The sequence below is a fragment of the Zingiber officinale genome, chromosome 9B, assembly GCF_018446385.1.
Source record: "Zingiber officinale cultivar Zhangliang chromosome 9B, Zo_v1.1, whole genome shotgun sequence".
Classification (NCBI taxonomy): Eukaryota; Viridiplantae; Streptophyta; class Magnoliopsida; order Zingiberales; family Zingiberaceae; genus Zingiber; species Zingiber officinale.
Window position 1 is genome coordinate 115,382,820 of NC_056003.1, and position 24,178 is coordinate 115,406,997.

The 24,178-nt window shown below is 39.2% G+C and overlaps 4 protein-coding genes across 6 annotated transcripts; 2 read left to right on the top strand and 2 right to left on the bottom strand.

Annotated features, from left to right (window-relative positions):
* Window positions 1-1,074: 1,074 nt before the first annotated feature.
* On the bottom strand, window positions 1,075-8,254 carry LOC122023928 (sodium/calcium exchanger NCL2-like). The gene is made up of 7 exons (XM_042582368.1): window positions 7,763-8,254; window positions 6,144-6,332; window positions 5,561-5,742; window positions 2,364-2,509; window positions 2,031-2,295; window positions 1,644-1,949; window positions 1,075-1,523 (listed from the first exon to the last, which is right to left on the bottom strand). The coding sequence occupies exons 1-7, from the start codon at window positions 8,199-8,201 to the stop codon at window positions 1,275-1,277; spliced, it is 1,776 nt and encodes a 591-aa protein (XP_042438302.1). The 5' UTR covers window positions 8,202-8,254; the 3' UTR covers window positions 1,075-1,274.
* Window positions 8,255-14,443: 6,189 nt separating this feature from the next.
* Window positions 14,444-15,941, bottom strand: LOC122024411 (3'-N-debenzoyl-2'-deoxytaxol N-benzoyltransferase-like). Of its 2 annotated transcripts, none has more exons than XM_042583035.1 (2): window positions 15,052-15,941; window positions 14,444-14,960 (listed from the first exon to the last, which is right to left on the bottom strand). In XM_042583035.1, the coding sequence occupies exons 1-2, from the start codon at window positions 15,852-15,854 to the stop codon at window positions 14,468-14,470; spliced, it is 1,296 nt and encodes a 431-aa protein (XP_042438969.1). In that variant the 5' UTR covers window positions 15,855-15,941; the 3' UTR covers window positions 14,444-14,467. The 2 variants fall into 2 exon arrangements, with proteins under 2 accessions (XP_042438969.1, XP_042438968.1); XM_042583034.1 differs by having other exon boundaries at window positions 14,444-14,984.
* A 109-nt stretch (window positions 15,942-16,050) lies between these two features.
* Window positions 16,051-18,672, top strand: LOC122024412 (uncharacterized protein HI_0077-like). The gene is made up of 7 exons (XM_042583037.1): window positions 16,051-16,434; window positions 16,506-16,747; window positions 17,615-17,711; window positions 17,905-18,088; window positions 18,182-18,263; window positions 18,334-18,379; window positions 18,461-18,672. The coding sequence occupies exons 1-7, from the start codon at window positions 16,051-16,053 to the stop codon at window positions 18,521-18,523; spliced, it is 1,098 nt and encodes a 365-aa protein (XP_042438971.1). The 3' UTR covers window positions 18,524-18,672.
* Window positions 18,673-22,382: 3,710 nt separating this feature from the next.
* Window positions 22,383-23,536, top strand: LOC122024288 (GDSL esterase/lipase At1g28600-like). Of its 2 annotated transcripts, XM_042582882.1 has the most exons (4): window positions 22,383-22,636; window positions 22,712-22,927; window positions 22,997-23,145; window positions 23,219-23,536. In XM_042582882.1, exons 1-4 carry the CDS (start codon window positions 22,426-22,428, stop codon window positions 23,519-23,521), a joined length of 879 nt encoding a protein of 292 aa, XP_042438816.1. In that variant the 5' UTR covers window positions 22,383-22,425; the 3' UTR covers window positions 23,522-23,536. The 2 variants fall into 2 exon arrangements, with proteins under 2 accessions (XP_042438816.1, XP_042438815.1); XM_042582881.1 differs by having other exon boundaries at window positions 22,712-23,145.
* Window positions 23,537-24,178: the final 642 nt, after the last annotated feature.

Here is a 24,178-nt window from a genome sequence, read left to right on the forward strand (position 1 = left end):
AAGAAAAAAAACTAAAGGTCATATGCCAATAAAAATTATTTTCTTTAAGAAACGTATAAATTCTACTGAGCATTTAACAAAGATTTTAATATGCAATTATTATAGTCATATATAAATAATTAAACATAATATAAAAAATGTTGACAATACTGCTCTCATCTTTAAACACAAATAAATAGCCTTTAAATTTTGTTATTCATCCATAACAAAGGGTATTTGAACGTGAAAAAGCAAATCAAATGTAAAATAAGTAGAATAAATTAATTGCCCATTTATGGTAGAGAAATGGCACAAAATATAGAATTTATGGTAATCCAAAATAACTTATAAATCTGATTCAATTCTAAAGAATCCATGAATTGATGAAGTGAAGGATGAAGAGTCTTCCTTGAGTTGGAGATTGAATGCCTTGTAAGTTTTGGCATTATTTGGTGTTACATACTTTTCATCCCTTATTAATGGGGGAAGTTATTCTTCTTCTTTCTTCTCTTTTACTCTTTCTATTTCGAATTTAGTTAATTTAATTAAAAAACATATTTTTCCATCAGAAATTTACTAACTTCAAAATTTAGAGTAATATAGTTTAGCTACTCTTTGATTTTTGCCTCATTTATTTATTTATTTGTTAACCCATGCCTCATTTATTTATTTGTTAACCCATGCCTCATTTATTTATTTATTTATTTGTTAACCCAAAGTGCTAAATTAAAGAGTTAAACTAATATTCTTTTACCAAGATTGAAGAGTAAAACATGATTTACCAAAACATGAGGGTGCAAATGAAAAACTTAACTAACCTCTTTGGTCAGAAGCTTCTTTCTCAGTATAAAAATGTGAGGCACCTTTCTTTAGGAAATAAAATAATCACTGACTGCATTAAAAAAAAAAAAACAGTGTAGCTTTAAAAGATTAATGAACAAGATTCTTCTTCAACTACAATTGTGTAATTAAATAAAAAGGCTAAGAATAGAGGGCATATATAAACAATTGCAAAAACAATATATACAGAAATAGGGTTAATTAATCAACATTCTCTAAAACAAGACAAATATTACCAAAAAATAAAGGTTAGTGTTGTCCTGGAAATGATGTCTTTATCAAAAATAACGTATGTATTTTCCCAATAGTTTCATCATAAATAAATAGAAGCAAGCCAATTATTTGATGGAGAAGAAGAAACAAAGAGCTCGAGATGTGAGTTTGTGTCAGCTTAAGTATTACAAACAAGTCTTCCTCAAATTTCAAAAACATAAAGTTGAGAAGACACCAGAAATCTATGACCAGCCGAAGATGTAGTCGAGAACATAGACGATAGCCAAGGAGAGCGGATAGAGTGCAAAGGCGATAAAACACGTCCACAGTGGGAAGGTGGTGCGCAAGCTAGCGAAGACACCCATCACGACGCAAACCAAGAGAATGATTAGCACTTCCGCTGTGAAGTCCCATGTCAAGTGCCGAAAGTAAACAAGAGCCAAGAAGATGGCCAAACATAGAGTGTTGTTCATTGTTACCGCGCCATATATCTGCAGTGAAATGAACAACAATGACCACTATTCACAAATTACCATATAACAGTGCAGAATGATCAAGTAGCTCGTATACTAATGTTCATATGACAAGGGAAACTAGTAGAAAATACAAACCTCTGAAAAGGTCAGTGAGGCAAGTTTTTGTTTCTTTCGACTTGCAAAAATAATTGCCGACACGGCCTCGCTGGAGTTGGTAGCCAAAGGCATTGCAATGAAGGATATGAAAAAGGATGGTATACTTGTAGCATCTGAGAAGTTATCAACAGCATCTACAAGAGGATCAGCAAACACTGCTGCTATGATGGTTCCCAGAATCAAAAGGAGGACTGCTTTGAAGGTGGTCCATGTTGGATTTTCAGTACTTTCTTCTTCAACCTCGTCGCCTTGATCAGTGAGCACGGCGTGTTCATTTTGAGCTTCCTGCATGATACAAAGTGTAGGATTCAAAATCTGTCCAGATCATGGGAAATACTTATGTCATCCAAAAGAAAAATAACGAACCATGTGAGCATGATGCAACTTCTTTGAATAAGAACTGCCAAATGCAAAAGGCCTTGTGGATTGTTTGATCCATTTTGAGATGCCATTAGTGAACTCTTCTACTTGAATATAGTCATCTCCAGATGTATCGAACTCTTTCATTACTGCATCTACAGCATCATCCTTATCCAAGTTTATTTCATCAATCTGAAGTCCTATGATAAGTGCTCTTAACTCAGAACGCGATACTCTATTGTCTCCATTCAGATCTAGCTGATGAAACAGCCTACAATGAAACATGAAGGCAGTTCAAAAGTAGAAATCTTCGAAGATCAATATAAACCACAGACTAACTTTTCGATAACGCGTAGATTAGGGTTTCCTCTGTCATCGATAAGCTGTCCAAGGGCTTGGACATGAGGAAGTCTTAAAATGCCTGATATAACAAGCCTGTACTTCGCATATTCCAATCGTCTCTTCTGAATCCATGGCTGAACAATCTGGCCCATTGATATGAAAACAATAGCATTCAACATCAATTGCACAAGGAAATACAAACAAAATCAGCTTAATATAGTGTCTCAAATTAAATATATGAAGTACGAAGCAACCATAAAATTGAGAAAAACCCTCAAGTATGAAAAGTTCAGAAATAAATCTTGTTAAGATGCCAATATTTCACAAACAAAAGACTCAGATGACAATAATGAAAATACAAGTGCAGGGATTGAGAGAATACTACGCTAAAGTATGTTATGGACCGAGCACATGCTCCAAAAAAGAATCTGGAGCCCATTAAATACAAGAGATATACACACAGCAGATTTAGAAAGAAGGGTGAATATCAAGAGAATTGATTCAGCTATAGTAATTTCTAGTAATTGATTTTATTTGAGTCAACTAGTCAAGTATCTTTTATTTTAAGTAAAATTGAATCTAGTATCTTTTTATTTTTGGTAAGAATAAACCTTTTTTATTCAGGGGTTATTTTCTTCCTTCGTAATGCAATAAAGATTATCATTGAGTTTACAAAAAGAAATCAAATCTATAGATCGAGAGGTTCTCTAATTTCCTCGAGCCTCAAATCCCCCTACCACCATAGATCGTCAAGGTCGTAAAACTAAGAAGACGAAGATTCATCTTGCCGACCAGCCGATAAACCGTCCCATTACACGATCCATAGTCAAGGGTCCCAACAAAGTATTATGAACTAAAATTGAAAAATTGATCTGATCTTCAAAAGACTAAAACCAAATATTAACCTGGCCAAGAAGGTGATATATGTGAAATAATGTGCAATATTTGATCACTGTGATCAACACTAAAGTTTCAGAATGGGAACAACCAAGTGTTGTGAACAACTAAATTTTGTGAGTAAGAAACATCTCTTTCAATCCATCAAATAGTTACTATGAATGTTAAACTTTGTACAACAAAATTATGTTGGGATCTAGCGCGCTAAACACGCAAAAGCGCGGCGGAAATTAATTAGATCCTCTATCTAGCAGATCCATGCAAAGGAAACAAACATTGCATACGAACAATCTATACTAAGTTAGATGATAGGATTATACCCTTGATGCCTGTACACGATCTCCCGACAGCTCGGATCTCAACACGATCACACGTCCGCGCCTCTATGGTATCCACACGAACAAGCCTTGTCTTTGATTGTCTCACAAACAAAGCAAGATGGAGAAGAAAACACACAAGGTTGTGCTAGCAACCTCAATGTATGTTTCGGCCAAGAGAGGAGAGGAGGAAGAAGAAGAAGAAGACAAGAGACTTTTCACTTTCTCTAAGTTTTCAACCTTTTGAAAAATATCATCCAAAATGATATTTATACTCATCATATGAATACCAAGAGTCTTGCCCTTTCATCTTCCCATCCAATGGCTCAAAATTAACCATTCAATCCAATAGTTCAATTTTGACCATTAAACTTCCTTGGTGAACTCAAGTTCACCCAATGAGTCCAACCCATTGATTCTCATGCAACTCGACTCAATCCAACAATTGGATCCCTTTGAGTCTAACTCAATGAGTCAAATTCGGATTACACTTAATCCAATGATTCATCACATGAACTCATCTCCATATCAACTTGTTCTTATTATGTGACCTTATAGGTTCTCGTAACGTTGGCAATGTACCCAAATCACCATTTAAATACATAAGTAATGAGTGTCATCTAGCAAAGCATCATTGCTACCCAAGTGACGAGAAAGTCGAGATCCGACCTAACCTGTCCGTGGCTATTATCTTGTATGACTTGGTCCCTTTATCCTTGATATCTAGATTGATCAATGAGACATAAACCGTGTCATCCTCTTATCAATCTTTGTGTTTCTTGATCTCCAAGTAGACACACTCAAACAAATGAGTTCAATATCTCATATTGACTCATTTACGTATGGTCATGCTTTCTTGTATCCTACTAATCAAGGGGCCCACAAATATCACTTCCATCATATGGAAAGGATAGATCCCATCTACATCACTCACATCCCTCCGCATAATTTATTGCATACCCAGTGATCAACTTTATAGTCCACCCTGTTACGAGTGACGTTTGACGATACCAAAATATACAACCCCTTCTGTAGGGAACCGTAGTGACTTTAGGTCTAAGGACTATTCATACCAATAGCCACATCAGGTCTAAGGACGATCCATGAAACATTCTCATGGCGGATCATTCAGTATATATTCTCTAATATATACCCATGTGTCAACCTAATATCTCATATCCATGACTTGTGAGATCAAGTCATCCGTTGACCTACATGCTAGTCTCAACGCATTAATATTGTCCTTGTATATTAATGCTTGACTAGGAACAGTTAAGAGTAGTGTTCTCTACAATATCTCACTATCAATTCAGCTAATTGATATACTGTAGATAAGAACCTACTACCCAAGGACATTATTATATTTATTCAATCGGCACTGAACTAAAATAAATATAATAACCAACTTTACCTTTTATTAATAATGATATATGATACAAAATGAGCCTTTTACAATCATCTCATAATTGGTACTAGGGTTAATACTAACAAATTATATATACACAATTATTGAAAATGTATATAAAAAAATAAACAGCTCGCAAATCAAGCCACAACAAATTTGGATGATGAAAAAACACCAAAACTTGGTGAGGCTATGCAAACAAAGGGATTGCAATTTAAATGTCTAGGACAATATCAGCGATCACAATAAGTCTTCAATTTCATCCAACCATTGTAACTAAATTCTGGTATGAAAGACCTATGTTTATTTTTCCCACAGCAATCCATCAAATATATACCATTCCCTATTCAGTGGCTGATCTATCGATTAGCAATCTCAGTTTAATGTAACTTTGCAGATGACTTACCAACTTAAAGGGTAATAACAATTATAATGTTCAGAAAATACATGTAACAAGAAAGAGAGGCCATTGTATCTTTACACAGTAAACCATGTGAATCTATACAACTACAGAGATTCCAAATGATCAAAACTAAGCTGATTAGGTTTGACAATATGTAAAGATTAAGAGTTACCTGATACAAGCAATAAGACAGTAAGAGCACAATTGCCACGATAAGAGCAACCAAGACTGCTACACGTTGTCCAGAAGGAAACTTAAAAACTTTTGGTAATTGCACAATAATAAATGGAATAATTGATAGAGCCATGATTCTTGCAGAATAGCATGTTGGAGCATCAACTGTAATGCCAGAACCTTTAAAAACAACGAGAAAATTACATCAACAATGTCGTCAGCTATTAAATGTCAGATGCCAAAAGTTTAAGAAAAAGAGGCATGTGATCATGATAAAATTCCATGATAATTAGTGATCAATTATTGAGACACTGTAACATCTTAATGAATAAGAGATTCTTAATAGAGCAGTAGTAAAAGAGAATTATGCATATAAAAAAGATCGTTTAAATCAGAGGGTAGTTCTCCATCTGGAAGAGAACATCAAACAAAACTAACATAAAGAAAGCAGAAACAATTTTAAGGATAAAAACTGGAGCAAACAAGAACAACATACGTAATCTCCATGCTAAAAGTAAGAGTATAATGATATGTACAAAAATAACATAGATAACTAGCACAAATTTGAAAAAGCGACATACCAAATAGACTGAAACCTTTAGTATCTTGAAGATCTATCGATGTTGAGTATTCTGAAATATCACATTTGCCAACAATAACACAAGAGCCCCAAAGTACTGTTAAAAGCATAACAGTTGATCCAGCAAGTAAACCCATCCCAATGAGGACTTGATCTTGAGCTGTTTCTTTGCTTCCAGATAGACCAGAGACTGCAAGTTTTTTGAGATTTACGAGCATAAATACATCTCTTGAAATCATTTAAATGATTGTAAGCAACTAGCAAGTTGGATATAGAAATCATCTAAATTAGCTTGTCATATTATACCGCCTACACTACAACTAAGAAAAGATATAACAAAAATTTTGATCGACAACTAAGATCTGAATGCCTATGTTATCATAACATCGTGATATCCTTAACTCATATGCAACCTTTTCATCCAAATGAATAGCGCAGCTGGTGGTAATGATACATATTATTCATCTTATAACAACAAAGGCCATGCGCCATGCTGGTGGTAATGATACATATCTCCCTTTTTATTATTTGCACAAGATCATTATCAATTTTAGCAAATTATACTATCACTTTCTTCAAGGCCAAATTGATCTAATAACTAAAAAGGAACTACAAATCTAATGATATGCACTGTGCAGATCTTAGATTGATCCACAAAACTGACAAGCTTAATTGGCATGAATCTTTTGGGGCGACATTTGGGTGTCTATGTGGTAAATGTGACATCTAGTTAAAAGTTACCTGCATTGGGCATGACAAATCATTGAGTCCAATAGGCTTTGCTATGGCGTAAGCATCAAAATAAAGTTTAATTTAAAACTTCTATAATTTTCAATATGGTTTCACATTGTGATAGTGAATCATTTCAAAGCCTAGGAGACATAATAAGGTGCATTTAGATGCCATGGGAGACCAAGAGGCTCATAAAGAAGAGAATTTTCTTCTTAGGGAAAGTTTTTTTTTTAATCTTCTGAAAGAGTTTAGAGAATTAAGAGAAATTTAGTAAAAGGTGTGGACATCGATTTGTGTGATTTTTATTGTGCTTTCGTTCACATATTATGGTAAGTTTATGCCAAACTACATTAATTGCTTGTGTCTTTCTTTGTGTGAATCTGTTGTTTTACTAAGGGAGATGAAGATTTCATCAAATGGTCTTGTGGAAGATACTATGACACATTATAAGTGCACGGAATTTGAATTCACAAATGCATGATTTGAGGCGGTGGATTCCAACAAGCTGTCATAAACTGGTCTCCAATCCCATACAGTGATTTCAAAAACATTTGTGATCCCAACAGACTGTCAATTACATCTTCGACATAAGATATAACGTAGGAAGACCACTTGTTTGCAGTTTTCACTGCGCCCGGAGTTATTTATCCGGACGTTTAGACATCTCCACAAGGAAACTGAGAAACAGCAGGAAGATAAATCGAAAAATAAGATGAAAAATGTTAAAACTGGAACTTTAACGTGTCAAATCAAAGCCCAACGAACTTCACTGAAACCATAATTACGATTGCAAGCAACCATCGCTACCAGAACCAACAACTAACAAAAGATCTACGGTACAATAGCAGGGTTTTAGGATCTGGTGTGTAATCGAAGTCAAAGGCGTACCAAGAATGAGCAAGGCATCAGGGAGAGCTCCAAGGATGGGGAGAAAAAGCCCCCCTATGATGCCTGGTCCCAAGATCCCGAGAAGCAGCTCGCTCCCGGAGGAGAGATAGGTCGCCGCCTTAAGCATCAGGAACCCGTATACGATCACCAGGAAGAGGTTCCCGAGCACCGTGGTGGTGCAGGGAAGTAAGCCGTACGAGGGCTCACACTCCGCCGCCGCGGAAGCCTCTGGGAGGCGGAGGAAAGGGGAGTACTTGACGGCGGCAGCGGCGCGGCTGGATATCCCATCGGAGACCGCTAGATTGAGTGCCTCCTCTGCGATTGGCGGTGAGATGAGGCGACTGTAAGCGGATCGGCCAGCGAAGAGGAGGAGGAGGAGGAGGAGGACGGCGAGGGGGAGCGGCGAGGGAGAGAAGGCCATACGCCTGCGTCGCGCCATTTGCACATGCGAGTGTGAAGCGTCGAAGGGGGCCGTTGAGGAGATGAGATCTGGTTTGACTAAAATGAAGAGTGATATTTGCATGAAAGTCCACTCTTTTTCTTCTAATTAGTTTCGTGTATGTTTGATTTCCATTTAATATACAGTTGGAGATAACTTTTTTAATAAAATATCTTTACAATAACTAAGATTCGGAGAAGCAAAATACAAATAGCGTGGGGGCAGCACGTCGCAGTCGAGCCACGTCGGATTTGGATCATGCTCGGATCCGGGCACCGAGATTGTTGCTTCCTCGGTGGGAATCATGTTAGATTTAACGGTTGAGATTGAATATTGGTGAAGAGAGACGGGTCTGAGATGATCGGGACCCAAATTGCAGATCGCAGTACGGACGGACGGATTGGAGGAAAGGAAAGGAGGTGCAGTTATTACGAACTAGATATTCTAATCGATAATGATCTAATTGTTTTTTTTAAAGCTAAAACAGGTAGCCGACTATTCCTGAAAATGATCCGTTCGATTTTACAAAATTTTTAAAATCGAAATCGAATTGATTTGATTCGATATTTTTAATTAAAAAATCCCAATCAAATTTGTTTCTCTTTATTCTTTAAAATAATAATTAAATAATATTCGATTAATTTTATCAAAAATCTTTTTTTAATTCACAATTAGATCATTATCACTTCGGACAATGGTGCAGCGATAAAGTCCAATCTTTTAAGATTTGATTTCAAATTGAACGGCGCTCAGTCTCTGGTTCGATTTTATCACTCTCAAATCGATTATTTTACCTTTTGATGTTTTAATATTTTTTGGATCAGGGCCTCGTCGCGTCAGCGTGCCAATGTCCTCTTCGTGCTTTCTCCGGCATCGCAGGCACCCAGTAGCCCACCTAGGCTCGTTCGCCTTCCTCCACTGCGCTGAGGCAGACGGAGCACTTCTCCGGCGTGTGGGCTTGAAATATTCACAATGGAAATTGATACGGTGAAAAGGAAGGCCTTCAGCAGGTCCCAAGATTCAACTAGTCCAAATTGATGGCAGTTAAAATCTAGATCGGTCCAAGCCCGAACAAATCTGTACTGTGGGATCTTCCCCCAACCGGTGGGGGACCTATTCGATGAGACCCCGCTCTTCACTCCATTCCTTCATTTAACTTTTTGTTCTCTCCCGATCGGTCAAATCTATCGGATATATTTTCAAGGATATAAATCCCGGCTCTACTGAATATTCACGGGGCTCTATTCCTCATTTTCTCCTGATCAATTAGGTCAATAGGAAAGACTTTCAAGGGGGTCTACTTCTTAGTACTACTGGACATTCACAGGGCTCTAGTCCCCATTCTCTCCCAATCGGCTAAGTCGATCGGACAAACTCCTAATGGTTTGTTTGGGAGGAAGTGAGGGAAGGGGAAGGAAGGGGAAATAAAAGGAAGGGAAACTTTGAATCTCGTTTGGGAAGGAGTGAGGAAAGGGAAGGAAAGGTAAGAAAAGGTAAACTTTAACCTTCGTTACCCATAGAAAGAAAGATTTTCTTACACCCCAAATTGGAGTGTAAGGAAGAAGAAGGGAAAACAAAAGACTTTTAATTTCAATTTTATCCATGTTCTTAATAGTTTAAGAAATATTCCAATTTCTAATTTTGCTATATTGCTGGAGTTCAATTTCCTCGCCTTCTTCACAACTCGCTTGCTGCCAGATTATTAGAGGAGAGATCCGACACATCTTCTAACTGAATTGAAGGAAGAAATCTTTTTGTTGTTAATATTTAAGAGGATATCTACTATTTTTTTATTTTTCATCCTAATTTAATAAGTTTTTAAAGAATAGGAATTCTCGTTATCAGTGTTATCTTTCAAAAAAAAATTTATTTAAGGTTTCTAAAATCATTATTTTTATCATGAATAGTATAAAAAATTAATTTTTTATTAAAACATAGCTAATTTTATTATTAAAAATATCTAAATTATATTTATAAAATAAATATTAATATTATGAAAATTTTCTAATTTAAAAAGTAAGGGTATTTTTGTAACTTTATCTATTTTAGCTTCATTCCCCTTCCTTTTTTCCCAAATAAAATAACACATGTTACGTTAATGAACCTTCCCTCCCTCCCAAACAGGAGAAGTTAAATACTTTACTTCTCCTTCTTTCCCCTTCCTTCCCCTTCCGTTAATGAACCTTCCCTCACTTCATCCAAACAGAGGGTAAGGGGCCTCACTCCTCCACTCTGTCGGACACTCACGGGGATTTGCTCCCCATTATTTCCCAATTGGCCAAGCCAATCAGACATGCTCTTAAAGGGCTTTGCTCCTAGGCTTTGTTGAATACTCGTAGGACTCTGTTCCCCATTCTCTCCCAATCAACATACTCTTAGGGCCCACTCTCTCGCTCTTCCAAAGACTCACGGGACTCTACTTCCCATTTTCTCTCGATTGGCAAAGTCGATCTTAGGGGGTCAACGTTGTAGTTTGCTAGTTCCTCTAAAACTCCACTCACTCTTAAGGTATTATCATAGCTGATTTAGGCCTCTCGAGAAAAGTGGACTCTCTATACTGGGTCAAGGGCTGTAAACAAACCGAGCCGAGCCGAGTTTTGGGGCGTTCAAGCTTGTTTGATAAGATAACCGAGTCGAGTCGAGCTGAGTCAAGCTTAAAATGAACCAAGCTTTTGAAATGAGTGTTCAATCTTGGCTTGGTTTATTTTTTATGAGCTTGAGCTTGTTTGAAGCTTAGCTTGAGCTTGGTTCGTTTCGATGTTATCAAGCTCTCAATTCAAGCTTGGCTTGAGCTTGGTTCGAGCTTGGCTTGAGCTTGGCTTGAGTTTGGCTTGAGCTTGGCTTGAGCTTGATTCGTTTAGATGCTATCAAGCTCTCAATTCAAGCTTGTTTGATTGTTTGAAAATTTTAATTGTTTGATTGGTTATTAAGATTGATAATTTAAATTTATTTATTTTATTATTTATTTAGCATATTGAAAAGAGTTTTATTAATAAATATGGTTCGTGAACGTTGTTCACGAACATTGTTCACGAACGTTGTTCACGAACGTTAACGAGCTGAACACATATGTGTTCAAGCTTGTTTGTTTAGCTTAACAAGTTGTTCAAGCTTGTTTGTTTAATTAATATTATGTATATTGAACGAACATAAACAAACTCTTACCAAATCGAACACAAAACTTGTTCACGAACGCTTGGTTCATTTACAACCCTAGCTGGGTTTCTCGGTCCATGAGCTCATTTCGTCATTAATATAACACGTGAATTTGTCAAAAAGTTAGATGATTATATTTGTGTATAGAGTAATGACAGAGCCAAGTTAAAAAGGTACTTGGGTTGTAACCCGAGGGCCAATGACGCCGAAAAAGAAAAAAACTTAGATTTATAATAGGGAAAGGAAAAAAAAAAGAGAAATAGAGGAAAATAGCACGGGTGTTTGTGTCGACAATTGCACTTGTAGCCTATACCTCGAGCAGATCATTCGGACTAGCTCCACCATTGATATAAATGAACAATTAATCCTCCCCCTACTCATGATATGTGCTAACTGCTCTGATACCAAATAAATTATCACGCCCCGGAAGAGTTCCTGTCCGAAGAAATTTCGGCAACATCTCCCCTGTACAGCGGACAATCTGAAACTTTCTACATCACCCCCAGGGCCACACATACATCAGCCAACACGGCCGGAACAATAACAATAATATAAGCACAACACACAGACATCCACGCAGTTTAATAGTTAACAAACTAGCACAATAATAATAAGACTCAAAAACAACCCTACTCAACTACACCTATAAAGCACAAAACCGATGTCCTACTCCACTACACCCATAAAGCTCAAATCCGACGATAACATCAACTCACCTCTTCTGTCGTCTAGGCAGGCATGTAGTAAAACATATCCAATCCAAACCCATCGACAAATAAAAATCCATATAAGATCCAAGTGTATCAAAATAGAACAAGTCTCAACATAGTCTAGTAAAGAACACCAAAAGACAAATAAACATCCTCGTGGACTACAGGGGACTAGCGACTGAACCCTCCGAACAACGTCAACCTGAAAATAACAACGGAGGAGGGTGTGAGTCCAACACTCAGTGTGTATCAACTGATATGCATAATAAAGAAAATAACATCCAACACTAATCATGCGTACAGTCTCCTGATACAAAAAGGATAAATGCAACTGAATAAAGCAGGAGAAAAATGTACTAACCAGGACAAAGGTACAAGTACAACAAGGTCGTCAGACCGAGAGTGTCATAAATCAGATGCATGTCAATCATACGATCCATATAAACAGCAAAGCAACGCAAAGAACATAAGCAATAAATGCATCATGCATACGATGCAATGTCATGCTTTCTAAGCAACCATCTCACACACAATGGTGAGACTGAGTGGGTAGGGTTGTGACAACCGTGCACTCTGCCATCACTGCTCCTGATGAGTGACCGAGTGGACGGGATGCTGTCGGAGTACACCTATCATCCTACCCCGAATCATAAATGGGGGAGCTCAATGCTCTCATCTCCCGGTACACGATGATGTGGAGGAATCTCTGTCGGCTACCACGTTGCGTCACACTACCCATGAGCGGACCAACGGAGCCAAACAGAGTCCAATCGCTTACCGGCTACCACGCTGCTACACTAAACCAGCGGAGCCAAACAGCATAACCATCACACGCTACTATCAACGGAGCCAAACAACAGAACTGCCACACACCTGTCTGATATACCACTAACCCATGAGTGGTGGTGTGTACAGATATATATAACTGGCGATGTGCTCGACAATAATGGAGCAAACTATCGCACAGCATGCAATCATGCGAGATGATGCATGACACTAAACATGACAATATCCTGAACAACATAGCAATATCCATACATAAATATAAAATGTGTACCATAGGACAATGAATCAAATCAAAGGTACACAGATCAGATAAGGTATCAAAAACCCTAGGTCCTGAACTTAACAAATAACATAGTTGTGTCACTACCTCTATAAGTATGTATAATTAGATAAATACTAACATAATGTGCATAGTAAATAAACAAACAAGCATGTAACGGATCGGTAGTGATCAACCGAAACAAATAAGAAAACACAATCGTTGCTATTTGTTAAAGACATTATTATGCATATCAAATGACATAAAGTTAAAGTACCCGCCTCGAATCGAAAAGTCCGAACTGGTCCAAATACGACGTCGAGATACTCGTCTCGCGTCAAAGTCCGTGTCACGAATAGAAATACATTTTATTTAGCTACAATTTTTCTAAATAGCTAAATAAAATCTCTAACTCTAAATTAGGGCAAAACCCTAATCATATTACCATCATTCTTCCCACAAGAATTAATATACACATCATCATCTATCTAAAATAATTGAATCAAAATCATGACCTATAGCATATATCAAATGCTCTACACCTTACCTTAATACCTAGTCACTGTTGATCCAAAGTTGAAGAATTTCCTGTTGACACACGACTGAAAACCTTGCTGTTAGAAAACTTGCTGCCATCATCGGAGAAGAGGAAGTTAGGTAAAGACTCTTGTTCACTTCCACCATAGATGTGGATTTAGATAAATTGGTGCTAGAATTTCTATCTAGTTAGATTTGGGATTTGTATGTACTAATTGTTCTGGTATTAAAAATTACGAGAGATATTATAAAAGAGATCACTCTCTTTGTTGATACATGTACACGTGGATATTGATCCCCTTGGGATGGTCTAGTAATTAACATATGAGGTATTACCATCATGAGATTTAAAGTTCGAAATTTGATATAACCGAGATAAATATCTTCCTCATATATTAATCATTATTTTAAAAATTAATAACTATTCATAATTTATCTTTTATGGGTTAACTATAAAATAAATTGACAAAAATATATAAATCATCTTTTACCACCGTCAACACGGGCACATTGTCTCATATGTTTTTTTTTTCGCCCAGTTATGCCACTATTTTGCTCTCTCTCTTCGTTCGTAACTTAATCATATGGAGTAGGTATCGTCGGGGCAAGTCCGTTTGTTGACGATTTCACTCCGTATTTACCCGCGATTCCCATAGTTCTTCGACTTCTGGTATTCCATCCCTCATCACGGGATTGGAAATATTTATCGAGATAAAATAGGAAGTGTTCATCGTGAAAATAAGTGGAACCAGCGTGTGTTTTTTTTTTTTTTTTTGAGGAAATATAAAAGTTCATTTTTATTATTAAATTTAATATTATTAGCTTGCAAACACCTTCATGCTCTGTTTCAATCCCTGCATCGTCTTCTCCGGCAGTGATACAACCACCTTGAATGCATTCTTCTCTGTTTCGTTCCCCATGTCACCGGGCAAGAAGAAGCAGGGCTCCGAGCTGCCGAGCAACCTCCAGGTGAGCGGCATCACGCTCACCGGCCCGCCCAGGCCGAAGTCGGCGTCGCGGTGGACTAAGTGCCTCCAATCGGTGAAGGCACTCACGCGATCTCCGGCGGTGATCCCGTCGGCGTAATGAAGGTCCTGAAAGTCAACGTAGGACCTCACGTACTCGTCGCTGACGCCGTTCTTGCTCTCCTTGATTAGTTTTGCCGTCTTCCACACTGGTTGCTCGATTAGTTCGCCGGCAGCGAGGTGGACGTACACCGGGACGCAGACATTGCCCCAGTAGCCTCGAGGAAGCGCAGGATCGAGGAGTTTCACTATGTTCATGGAGTACACAAGCTTTACCACTGCATCACTACGAATTCCACTTGCTTTGATTCTGTATGGTAAAGTTAATCGATAGTGAATCGACAATCTCGATCACGGAAATGAAGAAGGAGACGAACCTGGCACGCCATATGTAAGCGCTCAAGGCCTCGAATGAGGTAAAGCTCATGGAAGCCTCCTCGGCGAGCTGATTTCTGAAGCGGTTCAAGTGCTCTTCGCTCACAGGAAAGCACTCCCTCACCAAAGACCCTGTTTTCGCCTCCCTGTCGTAGATCCCGTCGATGGTCACGTTGTCGTCAAACCCCAAGACTTCGCGAAGCAGAGGAGCCTCCATCCGGGGCGGGGTCCTCGGTCCGAGCAGTTCCGCCCGGGCCCACACCGGTGACACGGTTGGAGGTCCCGCTCCCCGGGCCAACCCCGCGACGGTGCTAAGGAACTGGGTGGCGCCGGCACCGTCGCAGAGGGCGTGGTGGACGCACATACCGACGGCGAGACCCCCGCAGGCGAGCGCCGTCAGCTGGATGGAGAGCGGACGGGCGAGAGCCTCGCCGGCGGTCGGATCAGGGGCGAACTGGTCGAGCAGGAGTGCGCCCGGTTGGGCGGCACGGAGGTCGGAGAGGGTGAGAGGGGAGGCGGCGCGGGTGAGGGACACGCCGGCGAGAGGGGCATCGTCGACTTGGAGTCGGGAGTCGGAGGGGCGGTGGCGCAGGGGGAGGGCTAGTGGAAAATAAAGAGCGAGAGCGGCGGGGAGGGCGGAGGCGAAGCTGTCGGCGGCGTCGTGGGCGTAGAGGCGGAGGGTGCGGAAGGGGAGGTGGAGGATGCGGTCGGTGTCGAGGTGGGAAAGGGGGAGGGGAAGCGGCTGGAAGGATGGTGAAGATGGGTAGACGATGGCGGTGCTCAAGATCTCGATGTTCATCTTCATGTCCAAGAATTCGCCGTCCGCCGGAGCTTTTAATAACAGACACCGAGTCTACGTGGAGGTTGCAGAGCCATGGCCGGCTACGGGAGTAGGTAACATTGAACCCGGTTTCTTCCGGCTTAGTGGGATTTAAATCGCCAACCGATCCATATGAACCGTCAACCCTAATCATCACTGAACAAGTATCGGCGACACGGCGATGCCGCAGGTGGTGCTCCGCCTGCGTCCTCGCTGCTTCGCCGCTCGCAACCTCTTCTTCGTCCGCGCCCTCAGCTTCGGCACCGTCGCCCCCGCCCCTTCGCAGGTGCGACCGTGGCCCGGCCTCCGTTCCTGGCGCGACGCTCCGCCCAATGAGAGCCGCTCCTGGGGAAGCCACGGCCCGTCGCCTTCCCCTCCACACGATCCCATCGCCATGCCGGCGTCCTCTCTCTCCGAGTGCGCCGCCACGGTCCTCTCCACTGCCGATCCCCTCACCAAGTCCCGCCTCTCCCATCTCGCGTACTCTCGTTGGTGCCGCCGCGAGATTCCCGTCGGTTCCGCCGTCCCCCCTGCCCGCCCTGCCCGGCCAGAGAAGCCCCTTCTGGTAAGAACAATAATTCTTCTCTTTTTGATACTTATTTTGGTTGTCACTGTTTTTCTATCGGCTGTTTGTAGGTGCCGCCCAAGGAGATTCCTTCACACAAGAGTGCAGGATTGCCTCTCAACGCCTACATGCTTCACAATTTAGCCCACGTCGAACTTAACGCCATCGACCTGGCGTGGGATACTGTGGTTCGCTTCTCGCCGTTGAGGGAGGAGCTTGGTGATGAATTTTTTGCTGACTTTGCTCGCGTTGCCGATGATGAAAGCCGGCATTTCTCCTGGTGCTCTCAGAGGCTCAATGAGCTCGGCTTCAGGTATTGATTGAATGCGTACATACCAAAGAAATCCTTCAGCAAATTTTCTTCATGTTATTATGGGATTTTGAATATACGATTGCTTTTTTTATTTAACTTCACTGTCAATTGTAAAATGCAAAATGAAGGCAGATTGATTTAGGAAGAGAAGTGTTCGAATGCATTATCATATTTGAATTTAGTGGGGGAATATGTTGACCTTTTTATTCATATAATCAGTGAGTTTATGTTTTCTTGTAATGTATGCATCAATTCAGCCGTTTGTTTACACATATTTTGATCAATTGTTTAAATTACACAAGCAACTGCAATGTGCTGCTAAAATGTCTTGATTCACATTGCTAATTTTAGGCTATATCCCAAAAGTAATTATTAGTGCACCACAACATGACAATTATACTTTTGATGAGAATGAGATTGTATACAGACCCCAGCTTAATGGCATATCCAAAGTCATTGCATTTTTGTTAAAGAATAGAATCAGTAGCTATACTTAACATTACTATCAACTATAGGTCAAATGCAATTTCTTTCACTCAGCTCTTGTCCCAATATAGTGTGCAGTAGAAATATTCTCGCAGTGATTTGATTGAGGCTTAACCAAAATTATTAACCTCTCTTCTATGTTGCATCTTGTATGCGAAATCTGTACATTCCATTTTCCAGTGGGCATGTGCTCTTGATTCAAGAATGAGGCTTCTCCTTGTTTACTTCATGGTTTATATCAAGCTATCAGTCAATTTTGTTTTGATAGTTTAAGAATCCTAATGACTGAGTTTTAGTTAAGAATGACTTGCTGCCTACTACAATTAAGTCATTTCTCTGCCTATTTGTTGTCAAACAATTACCTACGTTGACAATGAACAGCTATGGGGATATGCCGGCTCACAATTTCTTATGGAGGGAGTGTGAGAAATCCTCTGAAGATGTTGCTGCTCGCTTGGCAGTGATCCCTTTAGTTCAGGTGTTTCCAGCTTTTCATGTTGGGTTTTTTTTTTCCGTTTCACTTATGTTGCTCATCAGATTTCCCCTTTCTGCTTTGAAGCTTGACCCTTCATGAAAGCTTGTTCAATCCACATGTCTCTTGATCAAGACTTCCTGATACACATTTCATTCAAGTGCATCTAATGGTTGATCCCAAGTGAAACCTTTTTCAGGAAGCCAGAGGTCTTGATGCAGGACCAAGACTTGTCCAAAAGTTGGTAGGTTTTGGTGATTTAAGAACATCATACATAGTCACTAAGATCGCTGAGGAAGAAATGGCACATGTTGCGGTTGGACTCTACTGGTTCCTCCATGTTTGCAAAAAGATGGACAGAACTCCATGTGCTACTTTCAAGGGTAAATAAAAGCATGTTGTTTTGCTCATCTAAATGTAAATCTACTGCACATCAGATTAAACCTTTTTTTTTGTGTTTCGATTACACTTTAAAGACCTGCTGGAGGAGTACGGCGTGGAGCTGAAAGGTCCCTTCAACTACACAGCTCGCGACAAAGTTGGGATTCCTCGCGACTGGTTTGATATCTCATCTTCGAGTTAAACTTCGACTTCACAGTTGCAATAGCTAAAACTAATTTTGCTTTAGGTATGATGGTGCAGAAAAGCAAGAAGGAAGGGCTAAACTCTCAGAGGCAAGAAACACACAAAATTTCGTTTTTGTTTCTATTATCGAAACTACGCGTACTCATGACAAGTTTTAAACTTGTTTACAGGTCCATGATAGGCTGGCTTCCATCATAGCTCTGGAGAGGAACAACTCAGAAATGAACTGCTAATTGTGACTTGTGAGTGAATTGATTTATGCATTTTTTAACTTCCTCCTTTGTGTAGTTGAATTGTTTAATACTACTTTAACAATATTTTTGCGGTTTTCTTTTTGTTGATAAATATATTTGTTTTTAGTCCATTTAAGCCATTATTATTATTTAAATGCCTCCAGTGTTTTTTTTTATCATTACAATTTTTAATGACCTCTGCTCGTCAGTGCATCCATTCTTATCAATCTTTGTCATGACTTGTTTCCTTAGGACATCCACAATGCCGTTATATTTGGAGCGTTAATATCTACGTAGATATATTTTAGTTGTATTATAGCATTAACGCGTTCAATTCTTTAAACTAGTTATTGCCTATAAATTAAAAATAAAAAATAAAAAAAGCATTAACGCTTCACACGTTAATGTCAATGTAAATGCCCTAATAGCATTTCTGTAGTTCAAGTGGGAGTTTGAACTATCAGTGAAGTTATGGACCTCTCTATGGTCCACCCGTGCTTTTCAAATTTAGCTGGTGGTTGGTTTATGAGTCAGAGCGTCTATTTCTAGAATTAATTGAATCTTAAGAACGGGATATTTGAATTATCAAAAATTAAAAATGATTACATTTTATAACAAGTCATAGTTGGCTTCAGAATTGTCCCACTTCACGGACGGTTTGTTTTTCTCTAATCACATATTTCTTTTCACATATCCAAATTATCAGTTGACCGATGAATTCGAAGTTTGAAATATCATTGAGTCAGAGTTTTAGTCTCAGCTAAAATGATTCAGTTGTTGCCTTGTCTATTTAAAAATAATTAATCAAGTAACATCAAATCTCAAATTTAAGTTGATTGATTTAGTTTCGTAAAAAAATTTTATTGGCTATGGCAGTCTAAAAGCTCAATATCTTATGATTATATATTATATCTTACTATTTTATTAAAAAATTTTCCCCTTTACTAACTAACTTTGATGAAGCCTAAAATGTATTTACGTTAATGTCCTTTTTTCTATTTATACTAAAAATAATTCCAAGGTTTATTAGTAATTTCACAAGCGAAACAATCAGTGATCTAGAGTTCGAGATTCAGCTACAGCGTATTATTATGAATTTTTCTCATCATTAATTTTCTCTGGTTGTTTTATATAAAAAAAAAAATAGTTCTCTTTAGTTCCATATCTTAGAATTGACAACACTATGATCGAATAAACTTCTATAAATATTTTAGGCCAACGATGTTAAAAAATATACTTTTCTTAGTTTTTTTTTTACTAAGACAAGTATAATATTAAATTAAAATAATTTTTTACATAGGGAAACCCGTTAGCGTCACTATTATATTGGTCTATGAATCTTATCCAAATAATTAATTCTTGGTTTATAAGGGTGACAATAGAAAATTTAAACAATTTGAATTTTTAAAGATCCAAATAATTTATATATTATTATATTACACATACAACGTGTGCACGATCACACTAGTTTAAAGAAATGTTGATGGTAGTCTTAGAAGTATGAATCAAGTAACTGACAAAGCGTCATCCCTTGAACTACCTAGTTGAAACGGTCTAAGGGATGACACTACAAGCCAGGCAATCGACAAAGCTATTTGTGTTTTATTATTTCCACTGGGAATCTCTATCTTGATTTTTATAAAAGAAAAAAAAATTTAAACGTACGATATTCGCCCGTATCGCTTATTTTCAATCCTGCAATAAATTCACTAATATAATCTTAATTTCCAAATAAAGGATGAAGAAGAAAAAAACAGAAGATAGGAATCTAGTTTCAGTAGTGATTTTAAAAAACCGATCAACGTAGTGATCAGCAAACAAAGCCAACTTATGACAACTGTAATGTCGCTTCTATGATCCAGATCTGAAATAGGATCCTCTATTTCATTTTGTTCTGGTCCCGTGTTTCAGTCGTCGCCTCCAACCCATCGCTAGTGGCTTCCGATCATCGGATCGATCAAAATTATATTTTGGGAGGAAGGTGAACCCAAGAGGATCGTTGCCGGTGTGATTGGTGTCGGAATATGGTTGAATCTAAGCATGAGTTCGGATCGATGGTAGAAGAAAGCTTGTTCAGATTCGACCGGATTTTGGTGTAGATCGTGCCGACAACGATCCCTCTGGGTTCACATTCTCCCAAGGTATAGTTCTGATCCGGCCAGCTGCTGGAGGCCGCCGACAATGAGCTAGAGCGATAAGTGAGAGACGGGGACAGGAAATTTTGGGGACAGAAGATAGATCTCGTGAGATCCATGATTTTATTGTTTCACAAAGATGCATCTAGAAAGGGGCTTCTGCGACTTATGTATAGTTTGCCCCGTATTTATCCTCCTTAGCATGTATCTCAAATACTGTGTCACTTGTCCTAGAGCTATGGTGTTGTGGTAAGACATCCATATTATCACTCAGTCATCTGCAGTTCGATCTCCGGCTATAGCGTATTTGTAGGAATTTTTTCCTCCAAATGAGATGTACAATCAAATGATGCTGGGCTTCTAGGTTATCTGTCACGCACGTTTCCCGATTTACCTTGATAGTCGATGGAAAAATTCCAAGGGGTCGGGCCGGTCACCCCCAAGACTAGTCAATGATGTTAATTAGATTTATCATTTTTTTCTGAATACCGTGTTATCCTTGAGACTACGATGTAGCAGAATAATGCTAAGTTATCACCTAGATATATTTGATAAAATCCTTACAAATGATTGTTTCAACTAGGTAGTCCAAGGGACGACACTTGATTGGTTACTTGATTCATAGTTTTATTATTCGATTTGATTTGTTTGTATTATTCTCGAGTTTTAATAATATGAAAATATTGATATTTAAGTTCGAGCTCGAAAAATGTAAATGATATTTGAAACTCGATTCGAAGCTTAAAAGTATAAACACTTTTAGCTCGAGCTCGATTCAAAATAAAATTCATGTTCCAACTTGATTTGAATGGTTCGAAACTCATTTTAAACTATAATTTAAAATAACTTAAATTTAAATTCGATTCGAATTATTTGAACTTTAATTGAAATATATTTAAGTTAAAATAATTAAAATTGAATTCAAATTCAGTTCGTGAACGATTTGTGAATAATCGAATTTGGCTCAAAAAATTATCAAGTATATTCAAGTTTAGCATAAATTTGATAATTTTAAATACGATTTGAATACTTTTTTTTTAATCGGCTCAAAAAATTCATGAATCAGCTCTATTCATTTGCATCCCTAATGAGGATAATATATACAAATAGTAAAGATAAAATAATATTAATAATATTCAAAATATGTCGGATCGACTGCTCGACTACATACGGTTCGCAAAAAATCTTATTTCGATCACATGCACTTGTGTGAGTTCACTTCTCTACACCTTCTTACTATGTAATATTCACTCTCTTACGATTTCTTCTTATTACGAGTTCATTCCTCGTAAATTTCTCACCTGTCTATCTTTAGATCAATGGACGTCCAATATAATCGATCTCATGGTCATTTGTAATGAGTTAAATCACGAGTAGTTTTGTTTTGAAAAATGACCATTATACAGAACAGGCAGGACAAGGAACTTGGACAGAATTTTACTGTCAGAAATTGAAGATATTTTGGTGTTGTCTAGGTCAATCTTGACGGACTTCTATCTTTATCTTGGTCATGATCGGTCAGAACTTCTGCGTTTACCTAACTCAACCTGGAAGATCGTGTCTACTCCTGTGAATCAACTGTTAGTCAAACACTCACTCCATTACTCCCACCGAATTAATTTAAAGTCTACTTAAAATCTCGGGTTCGAAAAAAAGGTTCCCGAATCTCACGGGACGTTATTAATTAACAAATTAATGACGGCCAAAACAAAGATTTTATAAGAAGAACAGCCAAAAAAAAACACACTTGAGAAAACAGGGGCGGCAATGGATAAGCTCCCCTTCTCCTTCTTCCTCTTCCTCGTCTGCTGCTACTCCCATTTCGCCTCCGCCCAGTGCTACAATGCCCTTTTCAACTTCGGCGACTCCCTTTCCGACACCGGCAACGTCGTCCTCGCCGGCCTCCCATATGGCATGACCTACTTCGGTCACCACACCGGACGCTGCTCCGATGGCCGCCTCATCATCGATTTCATCGGTAAATCCCTAATCCCTCCCCTTCTCCCCCTTTCCCTCCTTTCTGATGCCTCTCTCTTCGTTCGTCTTCATGTAGCCGAGGGGATCGGGCTGCCGCACCTGCCGCCCAACACCGCCAGCAATGCGAGCTTCCACAGCGGCGCTAACTTCGCCTTCATCGCTGCCCCGGCCTTGTCCTTCGATTTCTTCCACCGTCGTGGCCTCAGCCAAGGGCTCCATGTGAATGCCTCCCTCCACGAGCAGATCGATCGGTTCCAGAAGCTTCTGCCTTCCATTTGCGGCTCGCCCCAAGGTCTCTCCACTGGCGCTATCTTTCGCCCAGCTAACTCTCTTCTTGATTCCTGTAGGATTCCTCTTGCAGAATGCAGGGATTTCCTGAGCAAATCCCTTCTGGTCATCGGAGAGTTCGGGGGCAACGACTACAACACTGGGCTTTTCGGTGGATGGTCCATCACTAAAGTGAGCTCCTTTGTGCCCCATGTCACTCGAGCTGTCGCCGAAGGCATTGAAGTAAGCAAAATATGTTTTTTCCCCCCTCTAAGCCCCAGATCCTGAAATTGAAGTGGATTGTTGACTGAAACAGCGATTGATTGGCCTTGGCGCTGTTGATCTCATCGTTCCTTCGGTGCTGCCGGTTGGCTGCTTCCCCCTGTATCTCACGCTCTATCAGTCCTCTGATCCAACCGAGTACGGCCGCCGGACCGGCTGCCTGAGAAGGTTCAACGCCCTGTCATGGTACCACAATGCGGCGCTCCGGCGGCAGCTGGACCGCTTCCGGAAGAAGTACCCGGCTGTATCAATTCGTTATGCTGACTTCTACGCCCAGCTATTCGACTTCGTCATTAATCCTCTCAAATACGGTGAGTCTCGTGCTTCCAATTATTAATCATGTCGGCATGAGACACTTTTCTGATAGTAAAATTGTCACTGTGTTTAATCATTAAATTGCATTATTTGTGCCATGCAACGTGATGCTTTAAAATGTTGGATTGGAAAAGATATTCTCTGTCGGTTTGCCCATTTCACTTTGAGGCTGTTTAATAATTCTCATGGTGATACACAAGGTGTTTGATTGATTGCATTCTCTAGGATCAACATGAATGAATGATGTTTTTTTTTTACCTTTTATTGCATGAATGAATTCTACATCAATTAATCTACAAGCATCCTGATATTAGTGATATATATGTCGTGCTTTTAGCAGCAATTTGCGATCAAATAGTGGAGGTATTATTGATTTCAGTAAGATTAAAGGGTGAAAGTGTTGGAAATAGTAGTTTAATCTTGCATATCTTGGTAACAATATGGTCAAAGGGCTAGTTATGCCATAAACTCTTGTTTTTTTCTTGGATCACCTCTTCTTGAGTAAACAAAATATTGGAAAGTTTTCCTCTTTCCTTCCCCTCCTCCCCTTTTCACCACCGTCCCTTTCCCCTTTTCATTCTACATTATTCTTGTTTTTTAACATAATTTATAGAAAGAAATAATGTTATTTACTTATTTTCATCCATTATATGCTTAACTTGATTTTCATTTATTTTCA

What these genes read in the sequence shown, in the direction of transcription:
- LOC122023928 (XM_042582368.1), bottom strand. Translation starts at nt 8,201, where the DNA reads ATGGCGCGACGCAGGCGTATGGCCTTCTCTCCCTCGCCGCTCCCCCTC. An exon ending in TGATGCCTTGCTCATTCTTG is followed by an intron (nt 6,333 to 7,762) that starts GTACGCCTTTGA and finishes AAAAACTTGCAG; the next exon opens with TCTCTGGTCTATCTGGAAGC. An exon ending in TAAAGGTTTCAGTCTATTTG is followed by an intron (nt 5,743 to 6,143) that starts GTATGTCGCTTT and finishes TTGTTTTTAAAG; the next exon opens with GTTCTGGCATTACAGTTGAT.
- LOC122024411 (XM_042583034.1), bottom strand. Translation starts at nt 15,854, where the DNA reads ATGAAGATGAACATCGAGATCTTGAGCACCGCCATCGTCTACCCATCT. An exon ending in GCTTACATATGGCGTGCCAG is followed by an intron (nt 14,985 to 15,051) that starts GTTCGTCTCCTT and finishes TTTACCATACAG; the next exon opens with AATCAAAGCAAGTGGAATTC.
- LOC122024412 (XM_042583037.1), top strand. Translation starts at nt 16,051, where the DNA reads ATGCCGCAGGTGGTGCTCCGCCTGCGTCCTCGCTGCTTCGCCGCTCGC. An exon ending in CTCAATGAGCTCGGCTTCAG is followed by an intron (nt 16,748 to 17,614) that starts GTATTGATTGAA and finishes GACAATGAACAG; the next exon opens with CTATGGGGATATGCCGGCTC. An exon ending in GAAGGGCTAAACTCTCAGAG is followed by an intron (nt 18,380 to 18,460) that starts GCAAGAAACACA and finishes ACTTGTTTACAG; the next exon opens with GTCCATGATAGGCTGGCTTC.
- LOC122024288 (XM_042582881.1), top strand. Translation starts at nt 22,426, where the DNA reads ATGGATAAGCTCCCCTTCTCCTTCTTCCTCTTCCTCGTCTGCTGCTAC. An exon ending in CCTCATCATCGATTTCATCG is followed by an intron (nt 22,637 to 22,711) that starts GTAAATCCCTAA and finishes GTCTTCATGTAG; the next exon opens with CCGAGGGGATCGGGCTGCCG. An exon ending in CTGTCGCCGAAGGCATTGAA is followed by an intron (nt 23,146 to 23,218) that starts GTAAGCAAAATA and finishes TGACTGAAACAG; the next exon opens with CGATTGATTGGCCTTGGCGC.